The following is a 24,871-nucleotide window of genomic DNA, read 5'->3' on the forward strand; positions in this document are numbered from 1 at the left end:
AGCAGACACAGGGAAGCAGGATTTGAGGGAGATGCTTATTGGCTGTGAAATAAATAAGTGACTTAGGAGAAGCCCAGCCTTTCCAGCTACTAAGGCTTAGGAGAATATTTTGAGTGTCTTCCAAAATCAGAGTATGGCATCTTTTCTTTTTCAGAGTTCTATGTATAGTTGGTTACATTCTATACCTGGAAATTTCTCCAAAACTGCTTCCCACGTGAGTCCCATGGCTCGGGGATTGGGTGGTTCTGCTCATTGATGGGGGTTGGCCAGAAACAGAAAATGAGAGCCTCAAAGGGGCCTGGGATTTGTCAGTTATGTTTTGTCAGTGCTGTAGGGTTCAAGAAATGCTTTCACCGTTTCTCTCCATCTGAGGCGGCAGCGTAATCTCTTACCAGCATCAGGAGCTCAGGGCCACGGGATGGTGGGGGCTGACTGCACTGCCGTCAAGACAGCTGAGCTAGTCACTGCAGGTGTGGTTCTTTTACATACTGCATTTCATGTTCTTTACTAGAATGTTTCAACAGGGAGTTAATTAACTGAGTTAATTAACATTTAATAAATATGATCTTTGTTGAAAAGACAGTTATAGGCAGAATATAAGCTGTGAAGTCTTTAAAAACGGTTTCATTACTGAAATTTCATTTGGGGAGATACACGGTTTATCTTATATATGGCTCTCTTTTAAAGTAACAAAGAAACAAGACAGAAAAGGCAGAGGATGATTTCTGTTCTTCCTCTCGGCTTGCAGGTGCCCTCACCCCCAGTAGCATCAATCAAGACACCAGCACTGACACTGGCCGTGCTCAGAACTGCCTCAGCCCTGAAGACACTGCTGACAAATAGAAGGGAGCCACGCCCTGTTACAGCAGGTGCTCTCACTTTGTGGGTCCTTATGTAACTTCGTGGTGTTAATCAGGATCGCCCGTCCTACATTGTGTGATGCTGCTGCTTTGTCTCCTAGTTACTTGTTTCTCTAAGTATTCTTGTATTATTCTCCAATGCATAGTACTACACACCTAAAAATGCTTTTTTCAGATGAAAAAGAATGTGCATTTAAAATAATAACTCTGAAAAAGGGGGCAAAAGAGGCTATCCTTGTCCCGCTATTCAAAGATAATAATTAACACGTTAACGTATATTTTCATCAGTGTGGATCACCTCTGTCATAAAAAACCAGAGAGCACTCTGTGACTGTTTACTGTGTGGACACCTCCATTTTCCATTCGGCTTTTTATATGTTTTTCTACAATATTCTATCTCCTCTGGCATGATTTTTGATGACCAGTATAGCATTCTGTCTTGTGGAGGCATTGTCCATTTTACTTCGGACTTAAATAAACTTTTAAATTCCAAGTATACTTAACTGAAATACTGAAAAGAGAACTGTGGTGGTACAGGAAGGCCCTACCTCCCTTCCCCTTATTTCCGAAGAGTAAAAACTGTTGAAAATTTGATATATATGTTTCATGACCTTTATGCCTATGACATACATATATACACACATATGAGAATTCCATGTATACGTGTGTGTATATATGCTTTATTTAAAAATGAGACCATACTATATGTTTTTCTGCAGCTCGCTTTAATCACTCAGGTGTATATCATAGACGTCCTCCCACTCCAGACTCACACGGTCCTTTCAGATAGAGTGGAGGGGTCTCCTGATTTGCGGGTGTGGTCTCTTTCCCACGCACACCTTTGGTGAGAGAATGCTGTGGACAAGGCCCTGGACCACGGCGAAACGCCGGCTCCCTCATTGCTCGCAGCTCGTCGTGATTTACCGCATCATTGTCTTGATGGTGGACAGTTAAGTTTTCTCCATTTTCCACTGTCAGAAAGGATATTTGACTGGCATCCTTCTTGTACAGACATTCCTGTGATCTTTTATGAGTATTCCTTTAGTTAAGGCTTCTGGAAATTTAGTCCCTGGATGTGACATTTACATTCATCACAGACTCCATTCAAGTAACTCTAGAAATTCCTTCCATAGGGGAATGAAAAGATGCACAATTACTTATGTAACCAATTCTCTATTGCTGGATATGATTTCACTTCAGTTTTTCTTCCCACCATTGTAAACAGTGCTGTGTAAATGCCCTGATGGGTACATCTTTTTGGACTAAATTTGTTTTTTCCTAAAGGAAACGATTCGTAGAAGTGGTGTTGAGTCAGTGTGTACGTACGTTTTTCAGAGTTTACATATCCATTAACATGTCGTCCTCTGAAAATGTCGCTCATGGTTTCTTCTCCCACAGATGGACACTAGATAGAATATCTTTTAAAAATATTTGCCAATATGATGAGCAAAAGTGCTTTTTCATTGTTTTAGTTTGCATTTGATGACCAGTGAGGTATTGAGCATTTTTCACTCATTAGCCATTTGACTTTTTTAAAATGAATGATTCCTTTTATCCTTTGCACACATTTAAGTGGGGGAGCTTCTTGTTGCTTTGTGAAGCTCTTTGTATGTTATGAACATTAACTTCTTGTCTTCAACAACATGTATCACAGAGCTTTTTCTTGTCATTTCTTGCCTTTCATTTTGTTTAGGAGGATTTTAATTTTGGTAGTGTCTCAAAATATTCTTATGATAATAAATGTATTCCTTATGTGTTTTATCTTTGAAATTATTCTTAAAAATAATTTCTTATACTGGAATAAATCTCCTCTGTAGGTTTTTTTTAATCTCTAAGATGGAGATGATAATAGTACTTGTTAATGTAAGGGTAAGTTGAGTTAATAAGAGCAAAGTGTTGTATTTGCTGTTATTAGTACTTTTTTATATTTACATCACTGTCTGTAAATTATCTTGTGGTCCTTATGAGAGGAATAGTATTTATTCTTTATAGGTGATTGTCTGATTGTCTCAGGACAATTACTGAAGTCATACTTTTCTCTTTGATTTGAAATCCCACCTTTACAAAATACTTATGTACACTAGAGTCTCTTTTTGAGCTCATGGTTCCCTTCTGTCAATCTGCCTTTCTTACTCCAGCACCATAACTTACATATTGTAAAAATTTATTTAATAATTGGCAGTCTGAATTTTTTTTCATTCTTTTCTTCCATCCCAAATTTTCTTGTCTAGTATTATGATTTTATTATTCCTGAAGAATTCCAAAATATTTTGTTCAAGTTAAAAAAAAATCAGATTGGAGTTGTCATGGGAGTTTTCAGTAAGTTTTGAATTATTCTGATGAGAACTTACATCTTTACAAAACTGCTTTCCTCCATGCAATTTGTTGATGTCTCTACATTCTCACCTCTTACTTTACCCCTCAGTACAGCCCTGAAGTTTCTCCATTTAGAACATGGGCATTATTTTTTAACTTATTCCAGATTATTGTTTATGTTTTTGTCAATTTTGGAAGTGAAAATTTTTTGCTATTATATTTTTAAACGCTTAAAACTGAAATTTAGAAAGGAAGATTCGGTTTGTAAATACTCACTTTGTAATTTGTCATTTAAAATTGTAAGTATTAAGTAGTTGTTCCAGAATCCTTTCTTTTTTGTTTTTAAAAATTTGTGTCAAAGATTCTCAAAATGTTCATAGCTAAGTAGTATAGGTGGGGAGACAGATGGAGAGAGGTAGTGTGGCTCATGTACAAACTGTGAGCAGTTTCATGGCTGCCTTTAGGCTGGAGAAACCACAGAAGAGCCCAGGTTAGACAAGGAATGGCTTTGTATGCACTTGAAAGCCAGCTTTCCTGCCTGTATGGTGAAGCCTGGTGGGCGTGGCAGGTAGATGATCAAGGTCTGATCAAGGTCATTTGCTGCACAGAGCGCTGTGTCTGTGAGAAATGGTGACCATTGCCATGGCAAATGCTTGGTGCCAGGAACAATGCAGGGGAGCTGGGGAGCCTGTGTTAAGGATTTTCAAGTCCTGGGAGTGGGAAGATCAGACTCTGCATTCAGATCTGAGTTTGAATTAATCCTCTTTAGTTTACTGGACCTCTGACTTTTGTCAAGTTATGCATCCTGTTTGAACTCCTGCTTTGTTGTCTCTCAAAAGAGAAGAATTACAGCCTGCTGCTAGAGTGTTTGATCAGGGTAAATGATTTGTGTCTATAAGATGCCACGTACAGTCACAAGCTCAGTGAGCAATGAGCTGTCCCCTCTTCTCCTGCAACTCAGTGCTCGATAAGTCATCAGCAGAAAACGACTCCCTAATTTGTATGTGGTGCAAGGAAGAACAAAACTAACGTCTTGCCTTTCCCTGGCAGTATTCTTACTTCTTTGCTTCATGTACCTCTTTCCTCCTTCACTCTCCCCTTTCACCTCCTCCACCAAGAGCCCGAGACTCTCTCAGAACACTAGATTCAAATTATTTAAATGTTGGCTCATTCCCATGAAATGACAGTGACTTAAAAAAACTGTACACATCCCAGAATTCATTGTATTTGATTTACACACACACACACGTGCACACACACACACACACACATCAGGCTACCTCCCATTTGCTGAGGGAGAAGGGCCACTTTTTCTGAGTTTTCATTTACTCAGCGTGAGAGCAGTCTCTTAAGCAGAATTTCACCTGGCTTCGTGCATGGTTTTTTAAATTGGATTTCTGCTTTTTGTCCATAAAAATATTCTCCTATTAGAAGACAGGAAGTGGAGACATAGATATTCTGCTGAGATATTGGTGTTATCATATTTGAGTTTTAATGGACATAAGGCGGCATGGAGTCATACATTATTATGGATGAGAATCCATGATGATGTAACTTGGACAAGAATCTGGGTCTCCTGCCATCGTGTCCACGCGGGTGAAGAGGCAACTGGGTGGGGGATGGCAGGGAACCTTCTTGCTTGAGTTCCAGGTTCTTGTTAGTTTTCATTGCTCAGCTGCCTTTAGTTTATGTCCATGAGGCCTCTCATGGGAAGGTCACTATGTCCTGAGAGACTGAGTTACTAATCAGCAGAAAGCTCTGGACCCACTCATATTTTCCAGAGTTTTTCTGCTGACCTGCTGACACTTTATATAAATGAGACCTAACAAACTACTGGATATAAAATCCTTATTGTTATCATTTGCCCTCGAGTTCCATAGGAATGGGGTGCTGTCTCAGGCTGTCTAAGGCTAGATCTGAACAAAGATAGGGTGATAGGCTCTGCTGCTGGACCCTCCCCAGTCGAATGGGATTTCCACCTTAGTTTTTAGAATCAGGCAGATGAGTTCAAATCTTGTCTTTACCAGTTATTAGCTTTGTGACCTTGGGGAAATAACTACTTTTTTGGTTCCAATTTTCTTTATCTGTAAATAAGTTCAGTATTTATTTTAGGGTTTTTGTTTTAGAATTGAATGTGCTAATTCCCTAATTTATTCCTCAAATACTGATCACATGGTTCTATGCTGGTGCCTTAGTAGTTGATTGCTAAGGGACTCAACAGTGAGAATGGGGATGGGGCCCCCTGGATCATACAGCTTATATTCCAGGATATGCTTGTAAAAGACAAGATTGCAGTGGATTTTTAGTAAATGTCCATTCCTTTCCTAATCCCCATTGATTGTGTATATATCTTTATACTAATATATGAACAATTTTTTTTGCAGTTTAAATCTCTTTGTAGTATTTAAAGAATGTAGCTATAACAAAAATACGTGAAATAAAATGACTTGACTTTTATTTTCCTTTCAATAAGCAAAACAAAATAAAATAGAAAAGAAAAGAAAAAGTATTGAAGGAGTAGAAATAATTTTATTTCCGTGGAATCAACTCCCTATGTTAGGTTTTTCCATTGTGTTGTTCAACATCATATAAAATTGACAGGTTGTGACTTCAGTGTTGATAGCTAGGTGAGTATAGTTTCTTTTTGTGGTTGTCTTTGATGAATTATTTGCACTAGATCATAAATGATGTGCATGTTACATATTGGAAACGAGGAAACATTGGAGACATACTACCTCCAATGCAGTCATTTTGTTACCGAGTCCAAACTCGTTCTGCTCGCCGCATGACAGGCCAATAAACCGGGAGATGAGGTGTTGGAGCAAGGAATAGTGACTTCACTTGCAATGCTGGCAGACCCAGAAGACGGCAGACTGATGTCCTGGAGAACTATCTTCCCCAAGTAAGAATTCAGTCTCCTTTTATACTAAAAAGGGGGGGGGGTTGTGGTTGGTTGTTGCATACTTCTTGCTTTATGAATTGTTTGTCCTTTGAATCCGCTGTTCTTGCAGCTGTCCATGTGGATCAAATCATGGTACCCCTGTAAAACCTCCAAAAAAACAAAGGCTATTCTCTATTATGCAACTTGCCATCTCTACAGAAGTGCAGATGAGCTAACATTTTTAAAGATCAGGGCCAGGAGAATAGGCTTTCCTGCAGATTTCAGGCTAAAGGCAACTTTCTTTTTCAAATGGTGCAGAGCTACCAAGTCTGAGCCTAGGAAACAGGGCACAGGTTTAAACTCAAAGGAACAGATTTAACATAGGGTAAAAACTGTTACATTTTATTACAATTCCGTTTCCAGCTTCATAGATAATATTAGTAAGAAATATGAGCAATTTTGTATTTTTGCTTCTTAATAACCGATAAGTGTACCAACTATATTTTGTGAGCAGGGATGCTGTGCAGGCATTGGGGTGACAGCAAACTCTTGTAGGGGGTGGCCGACCCTGCAACATCTCTGATGCCCCGTGAGTGTTGGTGAGGGTCCCCGTAGCCAGGGGCTCTCTTCAGGAACCAGCATATGGGCATTGACCTCTGGAGACCTCTTTTTCGGCTGCAGGAATTTTTTCAGATATTGAGATTGAAAAATCACTCCAGCTGGGAATAATTAGGGAAAAAAAAGAAAAGGAAAAGGGTTTGGAGTAGAGTAGAAGAGTAGGACTTAAGATCACGGAGCCTGAGTGCTTGGCAGCGGGGCCTCGGGAGAGAGGGGAGCAGAGGTGGGGAGGGGCCTGGCTCCGGAACCAGCTCCTGTAATTGTCCCTGCACGCAAGCCACATAGCTTTAAATTGGCCTGGGCCACCTCTCTGGGCTGGATATCACCCTGGGCAGAACCGTGGTATCTGTAAAGTAAAATGACTTCACAACTATTGCACAGAGCTGCAGGTGTAAGAGAGCCTAAGCCTGTCTCAGAGTGCAGGGGACAAGCGGAAAGGAATGGCAAAATTTCCACTGACAATTGAAATTTTGTTAAATAGCCTGCTACAGTTGTTTGCATCACTTGAATGAATGCAGGCATATTTCTGTGGGCATTTATAGGTTCACTGAACCCCACCAGCCCCTCTTGCCCCCATCGGAGATGGGCTTTCTCAAGCACAGTGCCCCTCCTGCTTGGGTGGAAAACGCTGCTGGTCCTTGCCTGGGGCCGGGCTGCTGCAGGGCACTGAATCCCCGAGGCACGGCCTGTGAGACACGACAGGGACATCTCTGCTCTTGACTGGGTGCCTCCGTTTCCCCTGCAGTGTAAAAATACCGGTGACTGAGTTAGAAGCATGCTTCCAAGCTGTCCATGTCCTTGGCATCCAGAAACGGAGCCTGGAAGCTTTCAAATTTATCCAGAATGCGATTTACATTCACCTTCAGCAGGTGAGTGTATGTCCTTACACAAGTGGAGGAATTACTGCAGTTTTCCTGGAACTTTCTCACTACAAGTCCATTTGATTTTTCTGTGCTAGGATTCAGTATGGCCTGCTAAAAACTCTGGAGTGAGATCTTGAAACCCTGATGAAGAGCATTATTTATTTCATTTCTCTATATGATACTCTTTTACTTTTAAAATTCAGAATTTTTGGTTGTTTCAAAAATTTTTTGGGGGGGTTGGAGAATCATGTTTACTCTTACCATCTTTGCAACCTGTTGCTTTGTGCCTCTCACCTGTCTTCTGTCACTTGTGAGGCGGTTCCATTTGTGACCCTGTCCGGGTTGTTCATGTTATAAAACATAAAGCCTGTAAAAGTACAGTCCCTTTTCCTCCGAAGACATTCCACAAATACTCCTTTAACCTGGGTGTGGTTTTAAGAAGACAGAATCTTTAGAACATGTCCTTGCAGGTTGCTAGTGCAAAATCCCAAAATCAATAGTCTAGCTCAACATCTAAAATCTTTCTAATTTACCTTGGAATTGTATGGATAAGTGAAGCAGTTTGCTAAGAACTCAGACCAGGTTTAGAATACAGGCTGGTGTAGCTCAGCAGGTCCTCCCAAGCTGATGCTCTGCCAGAGGGCGGGGCCGAGGGGAGAGGGCGGGTCCTGCCTTCCCTGAGGAGACAATTTCATGGCAAAGACTTTCACCTGGTGAAGAACTTGGAGTTTCTTCTAAGAAGAGTGGGTCTTAAAAGAGTCCAAAAAGCGCGGGAGTGGCACAGTCCCATTTGTCTCAAGTAGGGGAGAGCGGCTGTGGGGCCACTTAAGAGACTCGTGAGTCCAGGTGGGCAGTGTTGGTGGCTTCCACTTGAGCGGTGGGACGGTCAGTGTTTAAAAGCGAACATATTGAATGCATGTTTAGATGGTAAAAAGGAAAGGATGAAGGCTGGCTGTGAATGCAGGATGGAGTAAGGCCCAGGTTTCTGGGTGGATTAATGAGGTAAATGATGGTCCTTCTGTGCTCTGAGGAGGGAAAGCTGCAGAGGGAGTTCTGGGGGAAAACTGATGAGTTCAGCTGTGGGTAAAGTGAAAGGTTGTTAGATGTGTGGTCTGGGAGCTCAGGTGAGAGCCAGTAGTGAGTAGGGGGAGGTGAGAGGGACTTTCAAATAATTTTGTATTGTGAACATACAAATAAGTATGAGTAATGACACATTTAACACCTCTATATTCTGGATTTAAAGCCCAGTAACATTTTGCTATACTGACTGCAGAGGTTCTTAATATTTTTTAATAGAAATAAGTAGAAACAAAATAGTGGAGTTAGTGAGCATCTTAGAGTAGATGTGTGTCCTTGTATGTATTTTTATACCTCATCTGTTTATAACCATAATCTACAAAAAGTTATCTTGCTTAGCATAAGAGTTAAACACAGGGACGTGACACACATTGTTGGGGGTTGAAGCTGATCTTCTCGGGCAAATTATGGACCCTCTCTTTGCCTTAGTTGCATCGTCTGTGACTGCCCCAGGGCCCCTCATCACAGCTGATTTCCTAGAGTAGATGTTGGGAGGGAGGCTGCTGAAGGGAGTAAGAGGTGGCAACTGCTAGGGATATTGAAGAGAGACAAAAACAGATTAAAGCCGATAAACTGGGTACAAATACCCTCTAAATAGAAGGAATCCCGCAGTGTTTTGAGCCGCTTATCATAAGGGAAAGAAAATCACGTGGATCCAAAGCTCTTGAGCATATGAGTATTGTGGGTGGGAGGGTGTCATTATAAAAGTGTTGAGAAAAGGCCTCTTTGTTTTCCTTGACATTACCAGTAAGGATGGGGAGCAGAAGCGAAACCCTCTGCTTCACAGTTGAAGGTGCTGTTTTGTGCGAAACTGACCAAAGTTTGGAAACCAGTCATCAGCGATGCTGGCAAATGAAGAGGCTTCTGGATTGGGTGGGGCACTTGCTGTGACTTCCAGGTGACCTGCTGGCTGGGGGCTGTGTGGCGGGCAGTAGTTTTGCAGGGTAGCCCGGGCATAATCCCTAGCTCTGATGCTGCTGGTCTGATTAACAGACCTGGGCGCACACTGTCCTAATGGGGCAGCTAGGGATGTGGCCCTGCCGTGCTGAGAGTGAGAAGAGGGCTCCCCTGAGGAGGTGTCCCTGCGGAGAGTGGAAACGTACTCCTGCAGGGGAGGAAGAGCCTCTGAGCAGCGGGCCGGATGCACAGGCAAGACCAGCATGAGCACTGATGTTTCCGGGAGCCGGAAGTCATACAGTGGCCCAAACGGCCTTGTTCCTGAGAGACTGGAGGAAATAGATGCTGAAAAGGCAGGCTAGGGTCAGACCCTGTGGTGGGTTATGAGTGACAGGAGAGGATTGTTCAGGCAGGCATGAGACAACCCTGTGGGCGTCCCAGCTGGGGCGTCACGCCGAAGGGAAGAGCAGAGTTATAGACTTTGCCACTTATTAGCTGTGTGACTTTGAGCAATATCACCCCACCTCTCTCTATATATATCTTCATCTGTAAAGTGACACAGTGACAAGGTCGTGTCATCAGAAGTATTAGCTTAGCTCTGATCCTCTTTGTCGACTCCTGTCAGTGCTTCCCTGCAAGGTTCTGCAACGGCTGCTTTTACCCTGAGACGGGAGGGCATAGGGGGACACTGTAATACCCGAGGGCAGGAAGGGGTTGCTTTAAAAGCAGACATGTAACAGCCTGCAGCTGCAGACCTGCAGGCAGTTTGGTTGACGGTCCTTGAGAGGACTTTGGAGGCCTTAGCGTCGTCTTAAGTCTTGTTTCCCCTTGGGGACCGGATTTGCCTTTGGGGATTGATGTTGAAGATTTGAGCTTCTGCAAAGCTGTTTTCAGAGATGTGTATATACGTAAAATATCATATAAAATAAAATGATTTATTTAACGTGTGCGAATTTGTAGCTGTTAGGAACAGCTCTGTTGGCCTGGTCTCCACGGAGGACACCAAGGGTCAGCAGAGCGTGCAGGAGGGCAGGCAGCCTGCAGTGCTTCTGCGGGGTGTTCTCCCCAGCAGGGCGCTCTGCTGAGTTGAGTCTTCTACGAGTTTTGTTGCCAGAGGAGCAGACAGCAAATTAATGAGTTCTAGAGGGATTGTATAATGACAGGAAGAAATAGGAACCCGGAGATTTTCCGGACTAAAACACGCTTTGGTTCCTGATTCAGTGTGTTCCATTACAGAATTGATGAGTTGTGTTTATTCTGGAACGTCATTGAAATAAACGTTCAGCCTATATGTTAAGGGCTTTGTTTTATTTGGCTGGAGGACTCGAGCCGGGATGACAGCCTCTCAGATCACTCTGAGGGACTGCCCCCAAGAGGTAGGGGAGGAGCTAGGATATATAGAAGCTTACAACAAAGACCAGGTAATTGGAACAATAAAATATTGCTTGTTATCTAAAGAAAACCAGATATCTCAAGTTCAAGTATTTACTGCTTTTCTATGTATGGTGAGAAGCAAACATTTGGGTCATTGAATTCATTCCTTTGGCAAGCCCCTGGCTATCTAGGGCCAGTATCCTGTCCTTTCTTACTCTGAGTCTGCTCAGAGGGCACCACTGTGAGTGGCTGAGAGGCCGGGCTGTAGGCATGTACTCGCTGGGGGTTGGCAGCAGCCGCTGATGACTCGGATTCAGCATTCTTTGTTTACTGTCATGGTTGCAGTATTTTCATGCACATTGTAGTATTTTCATTCACAGTGCTCCCACTTGGTCCTAAATTTGACCAATTTTTGAGAGAAATTTCATGACCAATTTTGTCCCACGGTGCTAGGATGGCTCATTCCTAGTTCAGGTGAAGAATCTTCTAAGTTGCCATTCAAGGTGTAAGTTTTTTTTTGTCAGGCCCTGTTGATACTAAAAGTTCTCTGGATCACCTGTCTTACTAGTCTATTATGATACAGAAAGTGTTTACCCATCTTTGCTCATTCCCATACCTAGAATCACACTATTATATTTATTTTATTCAGGGTTATAAATTTTATCTGTTTCTTCAAGATGTTTAGCCATCATCAATCTTGTGGGCCTAGTTACACGTTGGGAAATGTAACAGACAACAATTTTATAAAATAGACAGGATATAAGTAATACAGCTAGTAACATTAATAAAGTCACGAGTAAGATTTTAATAGTCGAGAAGTTGTATTTTTGGGTTAAAATTTTGCTTGTGTTTCTGAGTTTGATCCTATGAGAAAGTTCATATTTATGGTCAGGGTCAGAGCAGGTATTAATTGGCCAGTTGAAATCTCCCACCTTGTAAGATCAACAGTGGCCTAAACAGAACTATAAATTCTTTTTAGAATAACATTTCTGAGGGCTATCTAATTAGAGCCTTGGAGTAGGGAAACCCACCAAGGTAACACAGAAGTACTAGACATAGGTAATTTATCATAAACTTAACAAGTGGAGTAGATCATAATCAAAGGTTGGAGAAATTATCAAAGTAATTGGTATACAGTCCTGGTCCGGTGTCTTGGGTCAGCTGTCTAGCTCAGATGTCGTCTTCTTCTCATCCTGGTCTGGTAGCTTTTTCTCCATTTGGGCATTGTTTTAAGGTGAGCAGCACTCGATAGGCCAGTGCACTGCAGGGGATGTTTCAGATAGGAAATGAATCCGAGACTCCGTTTCCTTCAGCTTTGGTGTGTATGGTCTGGTAAAGAGTACCTGAAAAAGGGTCCTTCCATTCAGGTTGGAGACAGTTCTTTAAGTCATGCCTGTTGCAGTATGTATAATCCCCTGGCTGTAGGTCATGGGGCATTGGAACTTTACCCAAGGATAGATTTCTGAGCTTCAGAAACAAACCTAGAGTATCCTTTTCATAATTCAATTAAACCGTACAGTAATGTGACATAACAGCAAGGAATGATCTGGGAAGTGTCTTAGTAAATATGGACCTCAATTAACAAAACTAGAATTTAATATCCACTAAAATATAATTTATTTTCTCTCTTAAGTTACCCTCAGTTTTCTCAAATATAGCCAAATCAAGATTAATTTTTTACAAGTTAAGTCTGATTATTTGATCATATAGGCTTTTTTAAATTGGCTGTGTTGGAAGTTTTAATACGGAGTCTCAGGGTAGAATGTTAAGGTTTGCTAAGGCCAAGAAAGACACGTCAAGGCTTTTCATGGGTTTCTGCCTTACAGATTTAGGTAAATTCTTTTCTCTTTAAAATCCTTAAAATATCTTTATACTCCTATATCTGTTAGGAGATGATCTCCCTAATTTGTTTGATAGAGCCACTGGGGACCTAAGTGTTTTTAGTCTCTTGAGGGATCAGATAGAGAGAAAAGATAAGTATTCCAAGTGTGATTACATAGGTATAATTTATCAAATTGCTGTGAACCATAACTAGCTTAAGGAGAAGAGATTCTTTACGTCTGGGAAACAGGTTAAAAGCCAGTAGTATTTCAAACAATATCAAAAATTATAACCATATTCAGCAGGTTAATCAGTCCCATGTAACTAATTCTTTTAATGAGAGTTTTCATTAGAACTTTAAAATGTCTTACCCAGTTTAGTTCAGTGCTATAGTGTGAAATTTATTAGGAATCAGTAAATCTCCTTGAAGAGAAAGCATTTTGCAAAACCATCAGAAGAAAACAATTAACTGTCTATAAATGACAAAAGATTTAAAAGCATGGTTAAACACCGTTACACTATAATCAATAAAGAAATCTGTTCACTGTACCCATAATTATCACTGGTAACATTTCAGATATACCAGAATTTTAGGGAGTCCATATAATTTCTACAATATCTATATTAATAATATTGTCTCATTCAATATAACCTTAGAAGTTTTATGATTCATTTGACAATTCCATGTTATTTAAAATGCCAAATGAAACTTTATAGTTAAAAATCTCTCTTTGGGATGTTTCAGGGGCCTTCTGTAGCATCCCAAACTTAACTGGAGATTAAAAGAATTTTAATTAATTAAATTATTTTTTATTTAATTAATTAGAATTTTATATTTGGGGAGCTTTTTGAAAGATTTCAGAACACTTGATCAGATAAACATATAGATCACTGTAAAGTAGTACTAATTCATTAACAAGAAAATACGTCAAAGGTAAAGGCAGAACAGATCAGCTAAGTGGTATAAGAAGTTTTACAATCTGTTACTGAAGGAGGATTAACATTTTAAGAAAATTTTTTCCTCTTAACAGAGAGAAAAACAATTCTAATCTTGTACCAGCTTACTTCTAAGATTCATTTAAGTTGCCCAATTTGTTTCTAAATTTAGCCAATTCTGACCATGTACAAAACTCTTCCCTCAGGGTTCCTTTTCCACAAGCCTTCCACAGCTTTCTATACTTATATTAGTGTGTCCCTTATTTTTCTTCTATTCAGAAGTAACCAGGTTCAGGAGAAAGTCACTATTTTTCATTAACAAAATATAATTCCATTCTTATATCTTCCTTTACGCATTTATATTACTTTCCTAGGATACTGAGATCATTCCCTTACTAATAGAGACTATTTCAGTGTGGCACCAACCATTTATTAATATTTCTATATACCTTTAGTTTCACTGTAAGAGGAAGTTAAATGTTAAGTAATTCGTATTTCAATGTTATTTTATCTGAAAATGGCATAGCTATTTAATAAAATCTTGTCATTTAACTTAATTTAGCACAACACTAGAATTTAAAGATACCAAACACTTAGAGATTATCTTAAACATACATTTTAAAAATATATTTTAAATATTTACCCAAAGCTCTCATCTCATTTGCATTTAATTTACTTAAAATTTTACCACAGCACATTACTTTTATTTTTTTTTGACAAATCTGCAACAGATATAACAGGATCTTATTTGACTTTCATTAAACCTAGGTACAGTAAAGGTATTATACATAATATTGATGACTTTAAAGATGTCTATATTAATTAGAACATACTTAAACTAAACAATATCAAATATTATCTTAATATTGAATATTTTCCATTTCACATGACGCTGAAAGTCAATTTGTTCAGTTGTTATTTTAAAAATACTTAATGTTTAAGCTCTTATATTTTTACGTCAATTAAGCAGAGCTCTATGACTTTGAATTTTTTTTCTTTAGCAGTAGAAATATCTCACTTCTATAATGTGTACACAGGCTTATAATCAGAAAAAAGGTAGAGATCTCATAGCTTCACTTTAAAATTACTTATAAGATAGGTATAATAATAGTTGGAGTAAGCTGAATTTGCTTGCTCAAATCATTAAGGCTTACTATTTATGAAACAGACAGTTAAAATTTCTTCACAATGTCTGAAGGACCCTTCAGAGTTCTGAGTTCTAATATGCCAAAAATTTCTTGGCCTTAAGGTTTATTTCGTTGAGCTAATTAGACTCAGTCCTAGGTCACTGTTTGTTGTATTTATATTTCTGATGTGCAAGACAAAGACACTGTCTTCCAGGTCCCCAGAGAACTGCTCTCTCACCCAGGCCGTATTTTATCTCCTTAAATGGCATTTTTGTATCAGTGAGAAGAGCTGTAAACAAAGAATTTCATGTTTTAAAACTTTAAGGCTTACTTAAATATGTCTTCCAAAACTTGCATAAGGCATTTAGTAAGATCTCTTTTCCTTGTGTTATAAGTTAAACCCAGGGTAAACCTGTATTTTTTTATTAGCCACTCAAATTAGTTTTTAGTTTTACATTATATTGGACGGCTTATGTAACTATATTGGTTTATTTTAATTTGTTCAATTAATATTTTCAGAGGGACAGATATGTGCCTAGCCTTATAATACCAAGAAGGGGAAGTGTTTTTCCTCTTAAACATATGTATCCCACAACACAAGCAAAAGTTTTGTATAAAGACCATTTAAATATACCAATTTCACAAACTTTTATCTCAATTTTATTAAATCTTATACCTTTAATTTTTATATTTATTAAGTTTAATCAATAATTCTTATTTCTAGAAGGAGTGCCAGAAACCTTTTTTTTTGTGTGTGTGCATTGTATATAATTTTATAGAAGTCTCTAGGATGCCCAAGATTCAGCCAAAGAGCTTAGGCACTTCTCAGTTTTTAATTTCATTAATTGGTCTGTTATCCCAATTATTGATCAAGTATTTCAGTCTATATATACATATATTTCAAACTGTGGTAAGTAAAATGGGCTTGTTTGAACTTTAATCTTGGGGGGGAGTAGGTGAACTCTTTGGCCCTTTTTTTTTTAACTTTACGTTATGTAGTATCAAAACCCTGTATGTAAATCCAAAAATGTCCATTTTATTTATTTGATTCAAAATAACCATCTAAAAATATTTATCCTTTTGGGATAAGCCACTTATTTTTTTTTCGACATTTTTACAATAATTTTTCCAGTTATTCAACCTAATTAACATTAATTATTCTAAGTTTTTATTAGCATATCTAGAAACATTTATCAGAAAGGAAAAACACAAACGTAGCTTTTCAAACCAGTTTTATTTTTTTAACTAAGTTCTTAGGTTAACCATTAGGTATATTTTTCTACATTTAAACTTGATTTTAATAGAAACCATAAAACAACTGTTTATAATGAGATCTCTTTAAACTTTCACCAATTAAAAAGTTTTTCCAAATTAAAAAATCCATCATATGGCCGTCAATTTATATACAAATATAATATATATATAGTGATTTTAAACCAATAAGATGAAGAGGCCCTTCCACATGAGAGTCGGGGTGTTGCCTAAATAAAATTCAAAGGTTTACTCTCCAAAAGCTAAAAGCCTTTGTGGTCCAGGCTGATGCAGCAAAGTTTAAGATGGCAAAATATCTGAAAATTGGTACAATCAAAGAATTGCTTAGAATCCCAATTTATTTGCGTGGCCACCATATGTACACAATACTTGAAACTTTTGTATGGTGGAGTCCAAGGTTTCCTTTAAAAAATAAACTAAACATACATATACATACATACACACACTTAAAACACCCAGAGAAAGATAAAACATTTACATTTCAAGGACACAGGAAGAGAAATCCAAGTTACCCCTAAAGGGGATTTTGTTTTTATAAGTTCAGAATTCCAAAAAATGTTTTTATCAGGCCTGGTTAGTTATTTTCAGAGTGAGTTTTTTTTTTTTCTTATTCCCAATTAATGTTGTAAATTTTGTATGTACATAAACCTGGCTGGGGTAATAGTTGGAGACTGGCAATCTGTCATTTCTTTTTCTTTTCTTTTCTGTTCTTTATTTTTTTTTTTTTGAAAGTTCTATTCCTCATTGTAAGGTCGGGTTCTCAGAATAAATTTGCTAGTAAGATTTCCCACAGGGACAACTCTGTGTCATGAAGTCTTTGTGTCTACCACTCCTGGAAGATTCCCTGTCACCCGAGAATGCTGTTACCAGCCAGGAGGATGGTCCGAATTTTGGAGTTGAAAGTTTCCTCATAAGAGTTTTACTTTTATCCTGAAAAATTCAATGGAGGTAACCAAATTGAGGAAAATATTAGACCAGACTATTACCTAACCACTCAGTCCTGAACCCAGTGTATTTCAACTTGGACTCACTCAGGATGTCTCCACTGGGTGAGTATTTTCCTCATATGTTTCCACCAGCCCCACTTTGGACATATCCTCAAGGTGGATATTTCCTGTTATCTTTCAACCAGGCCCCACCCAATGTCTCCACTGGGTGGGTAATTCACCTCAGTTTCTTTCAACTGGAGGGCCACGTACCTGGATACACCGCCAGATAAAACTTAGGATCATCAACCAATATGTGAGATCCGAGAACCAGGAGAGACTCACCCAAATTCATCTGGACTCCCCGAGGTGGTGGATGGGCACAAAGGGCCACTGCTGGTACCAAGGCTCCGGTTACTTGGAGAGTTCAGGTGGAGAGAAATCTGCTGTGGTGCTTCATGGTGTCCAAAACTGTTGACTGAAATACATGTGCAGCCTAAAAGTTAAGAGTTATGTTTCATTTGGCGGGAGGACTCGAGCCGGGATGACAGCCTGTCAGAACTCTCTGAGGGACTGCTCCCAAGAGGTTGAGGCAGAGCTAGGATATATAGGAGATTTACAACAAAGACCAGGTTGTTGGAACAATAAAAGATTGCTTGTTATCTAAAGAAAGCCAGGTATCTCAAGTTCAAGAATTTAGTACTTTTGTATGTGTGAGAGGAAGCAAATATTTGGACTTACTGAATTCATTTTTTAGACAAGTACCTAGCTATCTCGGGCCAGTAGCCTGTCCTTTCTTATTCTGAGTCTGCTCAGATGACACCATTGTGAGTTGCTGTAGCAGCTGAGCTGCAGGCCTGTCCTAGCTGGGGGGTGGCGGCAGCCTTTAATGACTTGGTTTCAGTATTCTTTGTTTACTGTCATGGTTGCAGTATTCTCATTCACATTGTAGTATTTTCGTTCACAGACTGATTATGGATAATCTGCAACCTTGGAAAGCAACCGAGATGGAATTACTGCAGGTACCTTCTGCTTTAATAAGCCGTGTGCAAACATAAACAGGGAGGCAGCATACACTTGGATTTGGAGGTGTAGGAATGGGATCCTGCACATTGCAGGAGAACGCAATGCAGAATTCCTTAAGTCCACCTTTCTTTACTGTAGTGGTTTCTGAGAACAGTTTATGGTAATTAACCAACATTGACAAACTGCACAAATTGCATTTAAGAGCTGGCCGGCTGAAACTTGTGTATTGGAGAGGTGGAATTCAAAGGCAAGTGGTCAGGTGGATTGGAGAGAGATGGAGCCAAGGCCTGGGCCCAGATTCCGGTTTAAATTGCCATTTCTTCACCATAGGGCCTTGGAATAGAATTCAAAATCTCTTAACCTGTTGGTGAATCTGTGAAATGTGCATAATATTCGTTTCACCCTGGGATTGTTGTAAGATCTAAAGAGTATTATAGCACACATGAAGCACTTAACCCACTGGCACTTAGCAGTGTTCACTGTGTGGGGCCGCCCCGCTTAGCATGTGTCAGAGCCGTAAAGGCAGCATTTGTCTGTTGAGGATGCACTTGCAGCCCCTTGGCTAGGTTATGAATTTGGTGATTTCCTATAATCCTTGTAATTCTATGTGCCATGGACAGTTAATTTCATGGACAGATGAGGAATCTCATGGTAAAAAGACTGTATAATTTGCCCAAAATCAGACCATAATTTTGGGTGCAGAGGCCTCGGTTCAGCATGGGCCCCTGGGCCTTCTGCCCTCTCTGTTCAGCACCAGAGCCAGATATGGAGTCGGCTGTTTCCCTGCCCAGAATATCCGGCAGGCCGCAAGACACATCTGGCCCTGTGCTGCTTGAGCAAAAACTCCGAAGGAGAGACAGTTACAAAAGGGATAAACATAAAAACAGACGACAGCAAATTGTGATCAGCTCTGAGAAGGAAAGGAACATGTCTCGCCGTGCAGAGCTGGGAGCTTTCCCGTCTGGGCTGCTCTGGGGGTGTTCATCTCAGCTAAACAAGTTCTGCTGCTGCACCAAGGCAGGAAGGCAGGGCGCATGTGGCCAGGTAGACAGGGCCTCGTTGATCTTACTCATTCCCCATTAAGCGACAGTTGTCTCGGGCACTTAACTAATAAACAGATGTTGGCCATAATCATCACGCACTTTGCTTGGTAGTTTTATTGGCCCCAGCATTGAGATGAGGTCATTGAAGCTGGGGAGTTTGCTGCATGCCCGTGATTACCTTGCAAATACCCCGACTGTTCTTTCAATCTAGACTGGTGTGGCTGTCATGTCCCAGCCCTGTGAATGGCATCGTGTAGCTTCTCCCAAGTGGCCCAAATGACTGACATTGATATGCTTAATTCGTTGGAAATAGTATGTGACAATAATAGAAAAAGGTAGTAAGAAATTGTTTGGAAAACTGGAAAAAACCTTTTCTTCCCCAGCTGGGGGAGCGTAACCTGTATCACTCACCCTACTCACTGCCTGTCACCTCCTCCCCGCCGACTCCGTGTTCATAAGCCACACTGAGTCTTGGGAGAACATTTTGCCTCATGACACTTTTGACTAGGACCTGCAACTTCTTTGTCCCTGGTTAACTCTCTCTTCAAAGCCATTCAACTTTTTTGCAGGCTCCTCCACTCAGATGTAAGAATAGCCTCTTTAAACTTCTTGATGCAGCTCCTTAATGAAGATCTTGTGATGGAAACCTAGCCAAAACTGGGATGTATGCATATAGTGACTGCAAACTCAGCACTTTGTTAGTTCAGAATCAGAGGGTTGAGTGACTCAGGAAATGCTTTTTTAAGGTAACAAGGGGAAAGTGAAAAGACGCTTGCTGTGTGAGAAAGAAACATCTCAATCACAGCCAGTAAGGCACCTGTGTTCAGGATGGGGTGTGGCGAGTGCAGAGTTCACACAAAGAAAATAGTGGTGTGATGGGAGCGAGGACAGTTGGGTACTTTATTGGGGAGGAAAAAAGTGGGCTGAACATTTCCTTGTTGAACAAGAGGATTGTGACATGATGTGCTTGTATTTTGGAGAGAAGGGTTTTGTGGGGACAAGCCTAGGAGTACGTTGTATGTCTGGGGAGTCAGCACAACAGAGAAACACAGAGAACCGGGCAGACCCCAAGACCCATGCTGGGGGAGAGACTGCCCACCAATTGGAGGCCTGGAGGCTGCTTCTGTCCCTTAGCTGTGGCCTCAGACCTCCCTTCACAGCCCAGTCCTGTTGATACAAGAATAAAAAACGTTGGGCATGAGAAGGGCTGTGTCCCAGGCTTTCATTGAGCCCCTGGGATGTGCCCCACCAGATTTTGTTCCTTAACTTCATGCAGTAAAGGATTCAAGAGCAAGCCAGTGTTGAGTAAAGGGAGATTTATTCAGAGAGATACATTGATAGGCAAGAGAAACTTCACGAGGTGTGGGGGTTTGATGCTCATATTAGAAGTAGGTACACACTCCACACATTGTGGGCCTTCCCCAAAGAGGGAGAGAGAGTGGTGACCGCGAGGTGGCGCTGTGTTGCTTGTTTTCTTGGGCTTGGTGGTTTCATATGCTAATAAGTAGAAGGACCAGCCTTAGGGCAAGGGGCTAGGATTCCCAGGGATTTGGCCATTTCCCACCCTTTGACCTTTTGTGGCTAGCATTGGGACTGCCATGTTGCCTGGGGCATGTTATTCACCAAGTTACTATTACAATGGATGTTTACTGAAGCTCAAGGTCTGCTAGAAGTTAAATCTCTTCATCCTGAGCCTCAAGGCCTATTGGGGTTTGAATCCTTTAACATTTTGATGTTAATTGCTGTGGCTTTCCTTGAATGGCTGTGCTCTTCCCCCTTCCATCCTGTCTCACTGTGATGACACAGAGACAGCAAAGGTCGGGCCCTACCTGTGCTCCTGCATTTAGAGGTGTGAGGTGGGCATATGATGACCCTGAATGGTAAGAAAAATGTTTCAGATTTTCCTACGTGAGACATGGGGACCTGACAGCAACCTCCGCAGATTTATCTCACGGGCATTATCGCTTGTGTTGTTATAGAAACAACAGGCAAGCCAAGAAACAAGTATAACTCACAAGGTTGTAGTACTGAGATTTATTTCGCTGGCACGCTCAGAGGGGCTTCATTTCCAAAGCTCTGAGCACCTCCAAGAGGTGCACATGAGGTTTTATAGGGTTAATTACAAGTATGGGGCTATTAGCCAATAAGGCTCAAACAACAAAAAGCAAGGAATCAGTACACTGAAGCTTATCAATTTGGAACAGATCCCGTTACTGACAATTGTTGTCCTTGGATTTACGTGTTAGCTTATTAGCCCATTAAACTGACACTAAACTTCAGGTTTACAAGGTAGCTCAGCAAAACTTAGATCAGTAAACCGACACTTATCACACTTAGATTTGTGACTTAGCTTGTTAGCCCAGCTGGGGTTTTCCTTCACAGTGTCACTTATATTTTTTATTTTTCTTTTTATCTTTTTTTAAGTATTTAACCCAAATTTAATATCAGGGTTTTTTGGGAAAGAAATTTCTCTTTATCTTTTCTTTGGGGTTCTTTTGGGGGGGAGGTAATTGGATGTATTTATCTGTTAGTGGAGGCCCTGGGGCTTGAACCCAGGACCCCGTGCACGCTAATCACATGCTCTACCACCCGCCCCTTCATCATTTTCTTTTTGCTATAGCTGCCAAGAATCTTACAGCTGAATTTGGCCTTTAACACTTGCCCTGACTTCATGGAATCCATTTTTATGAGTTTATCTCCCCCTGGTTTCATTTAAGTATTGAATCTCCATTTTCTCTTCACTCTCCGTTTTGCATTTTTGTTGTTATGGTTGTTAAGCTGTGTTTAACAGAATTGTTTAAATTCTCTTTTAGCAAGAGGCTGAATGTAAATAAATATGTAAGCAAACAGCACAATTAAATGCTTTTATACATTCTGAGCTGTTTAGTAGTAACTTAAAAACCGAATTGAATATTAAAGTGATAGCATTTTAAAAATATTTTTTAATTTTTCATAAAAATATAGCTGATTTAAAATATGATATTAGTTTCAGGTGTACAATAGATGCTCCATTTATAGTTACTGTAAAACATTGTCTGTATTCCCTGTGTTGTAAGATACATCCCTCTAGCGTGTTTACATTACATGTTGCAGTTTGTATAAGAAAGTTGGGTAACGCAGAGTCTGGAACGTGGCTGTGTATGACTCAGGTTCACGCTCACCCTGCCTGTCAGAGCTCAGGCCTTCACTCCTTTCTGCAGGGGAGCGAGTGGAGGCAGCTCTCATCAGCGCTGTCACCACCCTCTGAGTGGCAGTGACAGCAGTGACTGTGTGTGGACGTGCAAATTGTTTTTCCAAGAGCTTTATATGCGTTTCTGCATTTAATAATTAAAGCCCTCCTGTGAGGAAGCGTTTTTAATGCATAATACATTTTATTTTGATATTGATAGATTTCAAACCTCTGGAAAATTTACAGTAGTACAATAAACGCTTAGATACAGTTCACCTTATAGGGCACTATTTGGCTTTCTGTGTCTGGCTTATTTTAGCATAAAATTTCAAGGTTCATCCATATTGTAGCCTGAATCAGTACTTTATTCTTTTTGTTTGATAATATCCTTTTCCATTTTTTTTGGTTTTAGTCTATTTAAAAATATTTTCATTGAAGTCTAGTCAGTTTATAATGTTGTGTCAGTTTCTTGTCTACAGCACAAGACTTCAGTTAAAAAGGAACATACCTGCATTCATTTTCATACTGTTTTTAAACATAAGTTACTATAAAATATTAAATATATTCTCCTGTGCTATACAGTATAAACTTGCTGTTTATTCTTTACATACTCAGTAACTGCAAATCTTGAACTCCCAATTTATTCCTTCCCACACCCTCCCCCCTCTGGTAACCACAGTTTGTTTTCTGTGACTCTGTGTCTGTTTCTGTTCTGTAGATAAGTTTATTTTTTTGTTTCTTTCTTTTTTTTTTTTAGATTCCACATGTCAGCAATCTCATGTGGTATTTTCCTTTCTCTTTCTGGCTTACTTCACTTAGAATGACATTCTCCATGTCCATTGATGTTGCTGCAAATGGCATTATTTTATTATTATTTTATGGCTGAATAGTAGTCTATTGGACAAATATGCTACAACCTCTTTATCCAGCCATCTGTCAGTGGACATTTCGGTTGTTTCCATGTCTTGCTATTGTAAATAGTGCTGCTGTGAACATTGGGGTGTAGGTGTCTTTTTTAATTAGGGTTCCTTCTGGATATATGCCCAGGAGTGGGATTGCTGGGTCATCTGGGAGGTCAAGGTTTTGTCTTTTGATGAACCTCTATACATTTTTCCACAATGGCTCCACCAAACTGCATTCCCACCACAGTGTAGGAGGGTTCCCAATTCTCCGCAGCCTCTCCAGTATTTATTGTCTGTGAATTTCTCAATGATGGCTATTCTGACTGGTGAGAGGTGATATTTGATTGCAGTTTTGATTTGCATTTCTCTGATAATGATATTGAACATTTTTTCATGTGCCTACTGGCCATTTGTGCGTCTTCATTGGAGAAATGTTTCTTTAGGACTTCTGCCATTTTTTGAATTGAATTGTTTGTTTCTCTTTCTTATTAAGTGTAAAAGCTGTTTACATATTCTGGAAATTAAGCCCCTAGCAGTTTCATTTATTGCAAATATTATCTCCCATTCCATAGGTTGGTTGTCTTTTTGTTTTGCTTACTGTTTCCTTAGCTGTGCAAAAGTTTGTAAGTTTAATTAGATCCCTCTTGTATATTTTTGGTTGTTTCTCTATTGCTTGAGTAGACTGCTCTAGGAAAACATTGCTAAGATGTATGTCACATGTTTTGCCTATGGTTGCTTCTAAGAGGTTTATAGTGTCTTGTCTATATGTTTAATTCTTTAACACATTTTGAATTCATTTTTGTGTATGCTGTGAGGGAGTAGTCTAACTTCATTGATTTACATGCAGCTGTGCAGTTTTCCCTGCACCATTTGCTGAAGAGGCTGTCTTTACTCCATTGTATGTTCTCACCTCCTTTGTCAAAGTTTCAATGACCAAAAGTTTGTGGGCCTATTCTTGGTAAATGTGTTTATCCGTTCATTGATGGATGGATATTGTTAGTAACTTTTGGCTACTCTGAATGATACTGCTATGAATATTGATGTGAAATTTTTATGAGAATATGTTTTCATTCTGTTGGTTGTACAGTTGGCCCTCCATATCTGTAGTTTCCACTACATGGATCCAGATGGCTGATTGTAAAGGGACTCGAACATCCTTGGATTATGGTATCCAGGGTGTGGGGTTCCTGAAACCAACCCCCCAAGGGTATTGAGGGATGACTCTACATATAGGAGTGGAATTGCTGAGCCATATAACTCTAAGCTTTTGAGGAAATACCAGGCTTCTCCAAAGAAGTTGCACAATTGTCCCTTTCCCCTGGCCGCATATGAGGTTTCTCTGCCTCCTGAACGACATTTGTTATTGTCCGTGATTTGGTAATAACCATCCTAGTGGGTGTAAAATGAGATCTCATTTTGATTTTGATTTGTCTAGTGATGTTGAGCATCTTTTCATATGCTTATTGGCCATTTGTATATGTATCTAAATTCGTGGTAAATTTAAAAATTGGGTCTGTTTTATTGTATTGTTCAGTTGTAAGAATTCGTTATATATCCTGGATGCTACTCTCTTATTAGATACATGTTTTGCAAAATTGTTCTTCTATTCTGCACATTGTCTTTCACTATATTTTTTTAAACATTAAAACAATTTCTTTACAGGGGAGGTAGTTAGATGTAATGATTTATTTTATTTTTCTTGCTAAGCAAGCACTCTCTGACTTGAGATACCCATTTCCCCTGTCATTTCACTTCCTTGATGA

The 24,871-nt window shown here is 39.8% G+C and overlaps 1 protein-coding gene across 1 annotated transcript in view; it reads left to right on the top strand.

Moving 5' to 3' along the window:
• The window catches only part of LOC140698396 (uncharacterized), a 126,306-nt gene that overhangs the window by 28,562 nt on the left and 72,873 nt on the right, over positions 1-24,871 (top strand). Inside the window, exons 5-8 of the mRNA XM_072968735.1 lie at positions 155-214; positions 373-470; positions 749-869; positions 5,969-6,078. Of these exons, the coding sequence (XP_072824836.1) occupies positions 6,023-6,078 (56 nt within the window). The 5' untranslated portion in view covers positions 155-214; positions 373-470; positions 749-869; positions 5,969-6,022. The remainder of the gene's footprint in view (positions 1-154; positions 215-372; positions 471-748; positions 870-5,968; positions 6,079-24,871) is intronic.

Source organism: Vicugna pacos, chromosome 9, assembly GCF_048564905.1.
Source record: "Vicugna pacos chromosome 9, VicPac4, whole genome shotgun sequence".
Taxonomy (NCBI): Eukaryota; Metazoa; Chordata; class Mammalia; order Artiodactyla; family Camelidae; genus Vicugna; species Vicugna pacos.